Raw genomic sequence first — 12,206 nt, 5'->3', positions numbered from 1 at the left:
CTTGCTTCCCAGCTCCACCCTCCACCAGGATAACCCTTCTCATCTACCAAGTCCCTTCAGAAAAATATCTTCCATTGTCCAACCCATGATCTGACAGTTTGTATCTTAAGCTTTCTTGGCTTCTGTGATTCCAAAAACGTTGACGGCTTTTTTTTTTCTTTCACTAATACCAAAGGCTTTGTCAGCCTTTGGTATTAGTGAAAGAAAAAACTACACACAGACTTAGTATTTATTTATGGGGACCTGAACTTAGAGTTCCATATGTAGGCTGTCATTGTCTATAAGCCTATCTAGGATCACTTTTAAAAAATAACAGAAAAAGTGGTTAAACTGTGGTAACTACACCAATTGGACACGCTGAGGGGGGAAATGCCAATGTTAACACAATGAATATCGACAGTGTGGGATAAAGTACTCAATGGCAGTGTATCTTACATAAATTCAAACGAGATTATTCAAAGGACTTTAAATGTAGTCTTAAAAAATATTCTCTGACTCAAAAATAGGTCAATAAAGACAAAAATACCAACTGAGGACAAAGACACACTTGAAAAGTTCAAAGAACAGAAGGAAAATACAGTATTTATAAAGGAGTGCTATAATTTTTATAACTATGTGGTTTAACAGGTATATGTACTTAAAACAGTCTGTTAAGTAGGCACAATTCACCTTAAATACTTGTTATGAATTGAATTGTGTCACCTAAAGAGTGATGTTGAAGTTGTAAAACTTAATTCCCACACCTGTGAATGTGTCAAGGTTTGGAAACGGGTGTGTGAAGCTGTTTTCAGTTTGCATGAGGTTGTAATAGAGAAGGATGGTTTCTAATCCAACAAAAAACCCAAACTCTCTGGAGCTGGAACTGACTCATAGCTGACCCTCTCATGGGCTTTCCAAGGCTGTAGATCACGCAGAAGGAAACTGCCCATTTTTTTTTCCTCGGAACCAATGGTGAATTTTAACCACGAGGGAGAAGCCACCTTTGGGTAGGCAGCAAAACATCTACAGTTATGCCACCAGAGTTCCCCAATTCCGCAGAAGTGGAGACTTATAGATTACAACAGACACAGAAGTTGTGAGGAAGAGAAAGCCATGTAAAATGGAGGCAGAGAATGGAGGCAACTGCAAGACAGGTTCAAGACTGCCAGGAGCCACCGGAACTAGAGGACCCAAGGAAAGACCTTCCCCAAAGGCCCTCAGGGCCGTGCTGACATCCTGACTTCAGACTTTTAAGTCCAGAAAGGGTTTGAGTTTACTGACCACTCAACCAGCCAGAGCTCTGGCTCCCTCCACCAGAAGCAATTTTTTTTTTTAAAAAGTAAGTTTAATCATATTAGTGGCTTGTTCCACCTCAATTTAATAATCTTTCAGAGACTCTGACTTGAAAGCTCTCGACAGCAGGATTCGGTATTCTCTTCTGGAACCCTCGCCAGGCCTCTTTCAGGATCGACCCTGGCTCAGGGCCCATCCCGGGAGGCCAGCTCCTCAGGCTTCAAAGGCTCCATCTGGCCCCACCCACCTCACTGACCTAATTTTTTACCGTGCAGCAATGGGCCTGGCCCCTGTGGGCAAGCAAACCCTTGCACACTACTCCCAACCAAGCCTGAGCCTCCCTCCCACTGCAATGGCCGTCCCTCCATCCTTTACCGCCCAATCCCCACCCCACACCCTCCACCAAGCTGCCTTGATCCCTCAGCCCACACAGATTGCTCTTTCACACTCCGAAATCCTAGTACAAGGCAGTCATAAGGTAGCACTTAATTACACGCGGCTGTAAAGTATTCTGTGATGGCTTCAGATATAGAGATATAGATATATAGAGATATACAAACACACAGATATAGATATATATAGATATGTATGTTTTCCCCCCTAAGAGAAAAGAATGAGGCAGAGTCTAAGACAGCTATAGTCCCCCTGAGAGCTGACTGTCACTTGATTAAATGTAGTCTAATGATATCCTGTCATTTACAGAGGAAGATGCTTTTGTACCTGTACACTATTCCAATAGGCAAATTAAAAGGGAAACAGGGGTAGTGTGTTCTGTAAACAACTGTTTTTGGCAAGGCGGCTACCTCCTGCAAGTGTATAAGTATTATTAATTCACTGTCCTGAACCACAGAGCATTTGCAATGGGGTGATTCCAGATGGCACAAAATGGAAAGGAGGCACTAAAAGTACAAATAATTACCACAACATCTTGCTTTCTAGGGTTGCAAAAGGCCCAAATAAACCAGCAGAGCAGTTTGTCAAGGAAGGGACCTTTTTTTTTCTTTGTTTTTATTAATTTTAATAGACATTTACAGAGGTTTTGGATTCCATTCATTCATTGTCACACTTTTCTCCCTGCCCACCCCTCCCCACCAGTTCGTTCCCCTCTCTGAAAAGAAGAGGAAAAAAATTCCTTCAAACATCTCCAGAATCTAGCTACCTTCCCTCCACTGCCGTCACCTCCTACCTAGGGTACTCCAATAGTCTAACCGGTTTCCCTGAATCCACCCCACATACCCACACCACACTCCCAGCAGGAACCTATTAAAATGCTAGCAGAATTTGGGGAGAAAAGAAAAAAGCTGGCAGATTGTGTCACTGCATTTCTCACAACCCGCCAATCACAGACAAATCTGGGTCCTGGAAGGAAACAGATGGCGCATTTGAATTATGTAATTTGAGGAGAGTTTACAAGGGAACTATTTGCAAATGGATACACAAGGTCCAGGAAAACCCCAAAGGGCAGTATAGTACTCTAGGGCTGGGAGCACAGGGGTGTAATCGCCCCTGGCCCTGGTGGTGTCATACTCCGTGGTGAAGGCCATTGACACGAGATGAGACCTGAGGTCTTGGCAGCCAGCCAGTCACACAATGCTCAGGGAAGGATGAAACACACCCCCTCATTATCTAGCAATACTCCAGGATGCCTGAATACAACCAGAGGCCACAGGCAAGGCAGCTGCACTCCTGGATCACAGAGCAAGAGTGTCTGTACTGTTGTGGTTAGATGCCACCGAGTCAACTATGACTCACAGAGACCCTGTGAGCAACGGATGTGAACCATGCCCTGTTTTGCAGATTCTATCATCTCTGATATACTCAGGCCCATTATTATAGTTACTGTGTCAACCCATTTTGTTGAGGGTCTTCTTCTCATTCATTCTCTGACGCTCTACGTTTCCCAGCATGATGTCTTTTTCCAAGACTGGCTGCTCCTAACAACATGCCCAAAGTGTAGAAGACAAAGTCTCACCATCCTTGCCCCTAAAGAACACTCTGGTTGCACTTGGTTTTTTGGCAGTCTGTGGGTTATCCTGTACTCTCCTCCAACATCACAATTCAAAGGCATCAGTTGTTCTTCTGTCATCCTTACTCACTGTCCAACCTTCATATCCATAGGAAGCAAATGAAAAAAATCACGGCTTGGACCAGGGGTGCCAGGGTGTGTCTGGGAAGGTAAATGGAACTCGTCCGTCAGCTCAGTAGAGGTATTTCAAAGTACCTCAATGGCTTCTAAAGTCCTACAGGATCCAACCTTAACTCCCGCTCTCCTGTGTGCTAACTGCTATTCAAAATGACTCTACACACCAGGCAGACTTCTGCCTCAGTCCTCCGCATTGGCTGCTTCCTCTGCCCAGAATGTTCTCCACCAGATACATACATTGCTTCCTGTCTCACTTAGTTCAGGTCTCAGCTCAAATGTTACAACAGAAGCTTCTCCTTACCACTGTGCATAAAAACCTTCCCTTACACACCCCTGTCACCCATTTCTGGTACACTCTAGTCCCCTAATCCTGACTTCACTTTTCTCTACAGTACTTCTCTTGGATAGATAAATACGACATAGTCTCCCTTCTTTTTTTTTTTATTGACACCTCTCACCTTCACCCCACCCCCAGCCTAGAACAAGTTTCATAAAGGCAACGACTCATTTGTTTCTTATCTGATTAACAGGAGATCTTTTTCATTTGTTCATTAAACAATAATTGGGTCATAAAGATTAAACCTTAAACTGCCTTATGCCCAGTGAACAGTGCCTGGCACACAAAGGCACTCAAGTATTTGCTGAATGCTGAAAAGGAATGAATGGAACAGAAAAACATGCAGCTAAGGATTCTTTACATAGTTTATGGTTTAATTCTTATTATCTAATTATTGTTTAATAACTACATTAAAAAGATCTCTTGATAACCAGGTGGGATACAGATGATAAGCACTTGCTTCTGCTGGTAATGGCATAAAACTGTGCTGTCAATAGAGCCCTGAGAATAAATGGAAGCTTCACTAAGAATCTTACCAGAACACTTGATTGTGCTCATGCAAAACCTATAACTAGTCTAAGAAGCTACTTCCAGAACAGAGCAGGGTAACACTGCACGGTTTAAAATCAAGATAGGAACATGCCAGGGAAGTAGCCTTTCTCCATATCTTTTCAATCTATCTGATGAGCAGATGATTCAAGAGGCCTGGACTTTATGAAGAAAAATGTGGCATCAGGATTGGAGGAAGAGTCAACAACAATCTGCATTATACAGATGATACAATCTTGCTTGCTGAAACTGAGGAGGACCTAAGGTGTTTGCTGTAGAAGATCAAGGACTAGAGCCTTCAATGTGGATTGAATCCCACTATCAAGAAAACAAAGATCCTCACCACCAGACCAATAGGCAGTAACATTACAGGTGAAGAAAAGATAAAAGTTGTCAAAGATTCCTTCTTGCTCAGATCTACAAGTACCCTTGGCACCAGCAGTCAGGAAGTCAAAAAATGAGCTGCATTGGGAAAATATGCTGTCAAGGACCTCTCCAGCGGCTAAACAACAGTATCAGACTGGAGACTAGGGTACACCTCAATTTCTTGCTAGATATCTGAGAGCTGGACACTGAATAAGGATAACTGAAGAGGAGTTTGAGTTGTGGTGCTGGTGAAGAGTATTGAACATACCGTGGTTAACACGGACTGTCAAGAGAACAAACAAGTCTGTCCTGGAGAGGGTAAAACCAGGCTGCTCCTGAGGCAAGGATTCTGAAGTTCCTTCTTACATACTTTGGACATGTGGTCAGTCCTTGGAGAAGGACATCATGCTTAGAAGGGTAGAAGGTCCGCACAGGAGAGGTAGAGCCTGGATAAAATGGATTAACACAGTGACTGTGGTAATGGGGTCAGGTGTGTCAGAGACTGAGACTGGTTCAGGATAGGGCAAGGCTCCCAGCCATTGTTCCTAGGGTCACTATCAATCACAGGCGACTTACAGCGTCCCTTTTCAGCAGGAAGTAGCTAAGAGAATACACCGTCCCCTTTTCCTTATGACTCAGGGTGAAGTCTCTCTCAGGGAGGAGTGATAGGGAATGGCAAAGGATACACTGACAAAGAAGATTAATCAGAACTGGCTCTGACAAGCACTGTGGCATTTGGACAAGAACAAACTGGGAGGAGGGTAGAGAGAATAGTGCAACAATGAATGAGTGGAAGCCCAAAATCTCTGTAAATGTTTATGAAAATTAATAAAATATAATTATCGAAAAACAAAACAAACAAAAAAAAAACAAATGAAGAAGAAGAAAAAAAACAAAAAAAAAAAATCACAGGCGACTTGACAGCACATCAACATAACAGCAGGTTAGAACCTAAAGATTAACAATAGTTACCTGCATAGAACCTAGTGGTATAAGTGGTTAAGCATTTCATTGCTAACTAAAACGTTGGTGGTTCGTAGGACAAACGCAAGGCTATGTGCTGCTTTAGGAATTTGCAGTCTTAGAACCCTACTGGGTTGCTGTGAGTTACGAGCTGACTCAAAGGCAGTGCGTTTGGACTTTCTTACTTTCTGTAAATAACTTCTTGGAGGAAAGCTGGTGGTTTTGGTTATCGGTTTGGTTTAGCGTGTGTGTGTGACTATATAATTATTAAGGAGTCTTGGTAATACAGTGACAGCTAAACAAAAGATGGTCATTGTTGTTGTTGTTGTTGTTGTTGTCAGGTTCCATCAAACAGACTATGATTCACAGTGACTCTATGAACGAACAATGGATCTGGACCTTGCCATATCCTGTACTATCCTTATAATCTCTAATGTGCTTGAGCCCTTACAATCACTGTGTCCATTCATTTAAAAAAAAAAAATTATACTAGTTTATTTACAAAATTCAAATACATTGTTTTCAGAGCAGATTCTTCCAATTTCCCAACACATTTTGTTGAGGGTCTTCCTCTCTTTCACTAACCCTCCATCTTTCCAAGTAGGATGTCCTTTTCCAAAGACTCCTCCTAGCAACATGCTCAAAGCATGTGAGTCAAAGGTTCAGCACCCTTGCCTCAAGAACCATCTTCACTTTCCTGCCCTTTCTCCAAGACACATTTGTTCGTTTTCGGCAGTTATGGGATAGTCAATACTCTTCAATACCATAACTCAAAGGCATCGATTCCTCTTCTGTCATCATTAGATGTTCAAAGTAGGGCTTTCAAACAGTTAATTCTAGTTTAAATCCTTGCTGAGAATTTAACTAAGTGTAGATTCTGATTCAATATATCTGGGATGGAAAATCAAAGTCTCAGTAAGTGGCCAACCAGTTTGAAGGCCTGGTTCAAATCCACCAGCCCACTCCAAGGCAGAAAAAATGGAAGCCAGCTCCCATAAACAACATAGCCTCGGAGACCTTACTCTGCAGTCCTACTGTCATGGAGGGTTACTATGAGTCAAAATTGGCAGCAATGGGTTTGGGTTTGATTATACCATTTCCTCATCTGCAAAGGATGTGTAAGGACTGAACAGCACAATGTACGAAGACCATCTATCAAGAGGTGCTAAAACCAAAGACACACTGCAGTCCATTCAGTTCTAGTCGGTTCCAACTCATGCATTGAACCCTCTATTGGGTTTCTAAACCCATAAGTCTTAATAAGAGGAGACTGCCTATCCTTCTCCCTCAGAGGGGCCGATGGATTCAAACTACTGACCTTTGGTGTGGCAGTCCAACCTGTAATGCAGTACACTGCAAGGGCCATGCTGGCCCAATAAACAGTGAGTATTACTAAATTATTAAAACATCAGGACAACCATGAGAATAACGGCTATTTTATCCTGTATTTTAAAATGTGAACTGGAATAACATGGGCAAGATATGTAAGATGCTCTATGATCCACCATTCATGAAAACCTGATGGCTGATGAGCCAAAATCCACTCAATGGCAGTGGGTTTGGTTTTGGGTTTAGGATTCACCATCCACTGGGTCTAGGTTTGACAGACACCCATAAACACAATTTCCTTTCCAGGATCTACCTTCCACCTATGGCTCTGCCCTGGAGCCTCTTTTTGGCAGGCCAGAACCTTGATGTCTCCATTACGCATGGTTACCTAGTTATTTGTAACATAGCGTTAGCTTTCGTAGCAGCAACAGTGCAGGAGTACTTTATTAAAAAAGAAAAGAAAGAAAGAAGTAGCCAGGTCAGAAAAGCTTGTAGTAATGTTCCTGTTTCAAAAAGATTCTATGACCACGAAAGTCTCTGTTCTGATCCTTAAATTAACAAACCACTTTGATTTCCTTCCTTTCCCATCGGTATCCTATCCATGGTATCAGCTGCTGGATACATTCATTTAACTATATAAAAGGTGACCTCATAGTTTAAGCTCAGGAAAAAAAAGAAAAAGACACAGCTTGAATCTACTCAATAATCTATCACTGCAAAAATACTGATAGAGTTCTGTTGATGAGAGATTTCTATGCAACCTTCTACAAGATTCCTCCTAAAAGAAGCAGTAGTTAACAAATAGTAGCGAGACTCAAAATGTGAAGGTTTTCTTTTCTACCCTAAAACTAATGAATCGTGCAAGAGTGTGGTTAAAATATTTTCTCTGCCTACTATATATATTGCTTTGTTCAGGCCTTTGTTTTTGTTATTAATTTATAAGCATGAATATATGCCTAACAGCTACACTGCTATTGCTTTTCTTTAAATGAGGGGCTCCAATTTCAAGCTGACAATACCAGTCCCAAAAAGATTATGCTTAGGGACTGATAATACTAAGATATCTTAATTTAGCTAGACACTGATTCTGTATTGTTAATGCCAAAAAGTATCATTTTGATTCCTTCTCCTGATGGTAGATGGGTAAATAATTCTCCAGTAATTGATTTGGGAGCAATTCCAATTGGTGAATGAGAAGGAGAGCAAAACTATAGTTCCCAGCTCATTTCCCACTTTTAAAAATGACAGATTCAGTCGTACTTCTAAACCTTAAAGAATGACAAGGAGTCCCAAGTTCATACTTTCATTATGGCACTCTGGTATTGTTTTCCAGTCTCCCCCAACTAGTCTGTGCGCAGCTCCACATTAGAAGCTCATTTCTCTTTGTATCCCTAGCGTTTAACACACAAGTAGATGGTGCTCAAATTCAACTGTCTGAATGACAGAAATGATCACCCGCGACGCAGGCCACAAACCTGGCTGTGTGGGTCAGATATTAAGCAGATTACAAAATAGTATGCTCGTAATCTGGCCGCTCCTTTCCCACTTTAGGTCCTAAAACTAAAAACCAGGTAGGACGCGAAAAGGCATCAGGCAGCCGAGAACCACCGCTGCCCTGGAGAAGGGCGTGGACTGCCAGTCCTTCCGGCACAAAACACAATCTCTCTCTTTCTCATCCTTAAGGCACAGAGAAGGCGAGACTATCTCCAGGCGCACACCAGGTTATCTGACCCTTTCCAGACCTGACCCCCAAAAACTCTCCACTCCGAATCCCTATCCTAGGCGCCCAAAACCTCGCAATGGGGCGGCGCCGCGGTGCACCGTGGGAGTAGTAGTTTCCCGGTGAGTCCCGCACCCGGGCGGACAGGCAGACCGGACTCCCGCTCCCAGAAGCCCCCGCGCGGCTGCTTCCCTGCTCCCGCCACCTCACCTGTTCTATGGACGTGACTGTTTCCACTGAGTCGTCCTGCAACCGCTCCCGCGCGTGCTCCGGCCTCAGACTGTACAGCGGCTCTGACCAGACAGGGGAGGAGGATGGAGGGCAAAAGTAGGTGAATGAACTCGGAGAGGCCATGATCAGGAGGGCAGCGGGCGATGTATAGGACTCAGCTTCGCCGAGCAACAACGCGCATTGAAACACGAGCGGGCTAAAGCGCTACGGAGAGCGGGTAGAGTCAAGAAGGTTTTGAACGCGATCTCTCCTTCCACCTACAAATCTTCAGGCTTAAGTTATTTGGATGGTACCGCCCCCCATCGGGCAAAGACGCTTGCTGCAAGAGACTTCCTGGAGCGCAGGCTGAATGCACACATCTGATCTTAATTTCTGAGAGATGGCGTAGGATGCCCCCATCTATTATGCAATTTAAAAAAGAGGACAAAAAAAAAAAAACAAACCCAAAACAAACCCAACCCACTTGTTTTCAATACTAGACTAATTCTCTCTAATTGCAATAGCCAGAGTTTGTCGTTTCAAGGATCCAAGAACCAAATGAGTGTTAAGTTTAACAGCCTTTTTATTATCACCTGGGTTGCCTTAGTCACATTTATTACTAGTGGAATTACTTTGCACCTCAGGGAACTTGACAACCCCCCCCCCCTTAAGAGCCATCGACTTTTCAACGAAGTTCCAGATTTACCATCCCTCTGTTATGGACTGAATTGTGTCGTCTTTATTTCAAATAATATGTGTTGTAAATCCTAACCTCAGTCCCATTTATAATCGATTGTTACTGCAGCAAGAGATAAAAAAAGATTAAACAAACATACAGAGATATAGATCCCACAACACCGAAATATCAAGGAGCTGAGGACTAGAAGCTAAAGACACAGGAATACACCCACCCACCCCGGAGAGACAGAGAGAGAAACCTTCCCCTTAAAGCCAGTACCCAGAATTCAGGTTTCCACAGCGATTTGCACTGCTAACCCGAAGACCTTGCTTCTCTGGGAGTCAGACCCACCCACCATTCCAAAGGAAAAAGGTGCGTAGCCTCCTTCCATGCAGTTGAGAGCCTTGGAAACTCAGTGGAACTATAAGTCAGTTCCCACATAACAGCAATGAGAGAGAGACTCTTACAAAGAGCCCTGGTGGCATAGTGCATAACATGCTGGGTCACTAACCAAAAAAGTCGGTGATTCAAATGTACCAGCCTCTCCATGACAGATGAACATAAAGACCTACAGCTTTGGGAACCAAAGAGAGTCACCATAACAGAGAATTAACTCAAAGGTGCGGGGAACCTCTGTGAGAAAATGTCATTTCTGTTGTTAAAACCACATAGTTTGTATTTCTGTTCTGACAGCACACTACATAAGGCAGTGTTGGAGGGATGAAGGAAAGGAGCAACATTTGCATCTCTCTTTGGGGAGATAGTGCAGTAGTAGGAACAAATACCTAATAAGTAAAACAGCCTTGAAAATTTTTCCTCATAAAAATATTCATTTACTCAACATGTTTATTAATTACATGCAATGAACCGAGTACTGTGCTGCTGTTATGTTGTTAGGTGCTATGACATTGATTCCAACTCATAGCAAACCCATGTGACAGAGAAGAACTATCCTAGAGGGCTTTTCAGGCTGTAATTGATTTATTGTTGTTGTTAGATTCTGTCGAGTTGAGTGCTACTATAGCAACCCTGTCCTATGCTAATCTGTCTCTCACCTACTCACGCCCACTGCTGCAATCACTGTGTCTGTCTGCCTGGTTAAGGGTCTCCTCCTCCTTCACCGTCTCTCTGCCTTTCCAAGCATGATGCCCCTCTCCAAGGAATAGCCCCTCCTAGCTAAATGCCCAAAGTATATGAGATGAAGTTGCATCGTCTTTGTCTCCAGGGAGCTCCCTGGCTGCACCTTCTTCAAGACATACCTGTTCGTTCTTTTGGCCATCTATGGGATAGTCAGTATTCTCCAACACAGTTCAAAGGCATCAATTCTTCTTCTGTCATCCTTATTATCTAGCTCTCAGATGCATAGAAAGTATACCAAGGGGTTGGGGCTTGTACTGGGGTAAGATGATGCAGGCAGGGTGTAAAATGCTTTCTTCTGTTGCTGCCTGTAATCATCATATAACCAAATCTTCCTCCCACAGAGCCCCTGAATAGGTTTCAATCACTAGCCTTTTCATTAGCAACCTAACTGTTGCATCCCCAGAGGCTAACCTCTAGGAATACAAATATGAACAGAGAGCTTACATAGTTAAAGGAATAAGCACAATGAATGGATGAAAGGTTTTGAACTTGCTTGCTGAAACTGAAGAGGACATGAGGTGTTTGCTGCAGAAGGTCAAGGACTGTAGTCTTCAATATGGATTGAAGCTCAACATCAAGTAAACAGAAATTCACACCACTGGGCCAATAAGCAGCTTCATGATAGATGGGGAAGAAATTGAGATTGTTGATAATTTCAGCTTGCTTGGTTCCACAATCAACATTCTTGGCACCAGCAGTCAAGAAATCAGCTTGCACTAAGAAAGTCTGCTGTCAGGGACCTCTTTAGAGTACTGAAGAACAACAATGTCAGTCTGGAGACTATGGTGCACCTGATCCAGGCCATGGCCTTCACAATTATTTGCTATGTATCTGAGAGATGGACAATAACTAAGGATGATAAAAGGACTGATGCCTTTGAGTTGTGGTGCTGGAGAAGAGTATTGAACATACCTTGGACTACTAGGAGAACAAACAGATCTGTCATGGAGAGGGTGAAACCAGGCTGCTCCTTGGAGGCAAGGATTTTGAAGTTCTGTCTTGCATACTTTGGGCATGTGGCCAGGAGGGACCAGTCCTTGGAGAGGGACATAATGCATAGAAGGACAGCACAGAAGGGAAAGGCCCAGGATGAGATGGAGTGACTCAGTGACTGGAGAAATGGGATTAGGTCTGTCAGAGACAATGAGATTGGCTCAATTTAGGGCAGGTTTCAGAGCCAGTGTACATAAGGTTGCTATGAGTCACAGGCAACTTGATGGCACATAACAACAATAAGAAATGGCAGGGCCTATGAGAGAGACTTATGAAAGTGTTCAAAAGCAAAGATGCCACATTGAGGACTAAGGTGTGCCTGACCCATGCCATGGTATTTTCTGTTACTCAGCTAACCTAAAGACAGCCAGTTCTAATCCACATCAGCTCCTCACAAGAAAGATAGACAATCTCTGTGCAATTTATAGTCTCCAAAAACCTACTGGAGGGTCAGCTATGGGTCGTCTCTGACTCAACAGTAATGGATTTTGTGGGTTTGGTTAGG

General features: G+C 43.2%; 1 protein-coding gene across 1 annotated transcript in view; it reads right to left on the bottom strand.

The window, feature by feature from the left end:
* Positions 1–9,255, bottom strand: part of FNTB (farnesyltransferase, CAAX box, beta) — a 97,933-nt gene extending 88,678 nt beyond the window's left edge. Inside the window, exon 1 of the mRNA XM_006891806.1 lies at positions 8,890–9,255. Within this exon, the coding sequence (XP_006891868.1) occupies positions 8,890–9,033 (144 nt within the window). The 5' untranslated portion in view covers positions 9,034–9,255. The remainder of the gene's footprint in view (positions 1–8,889) is intronic.
* Positions 9,256–12,206: the final 2,951 nt, after the last annotated feature.

The sequence above is a fragment of the Elephantulus edwardii genome, unplaced genomic scaffold, assembly GCF_000299155.1.
Source record: "Elephantulus edwardii isolate Elephantulus edwardi_28Jun2011 unplaced genomic scaffold, EleEdw1.0 scaffold00104, whole genome shotgun sequence".
NCBI classification, from domain to species: Eukaryota; Metazoa; Chordata; class Mammalia; order Macroscelidea; family Macroscelididae; genus Elephantulus; species Elephantulus edwardii.
The sequence above is the reverse complement of the archived record's forward strand: the minus strand, read 5'-3'. Positions and strand labels throughout refer to the sequence as shown.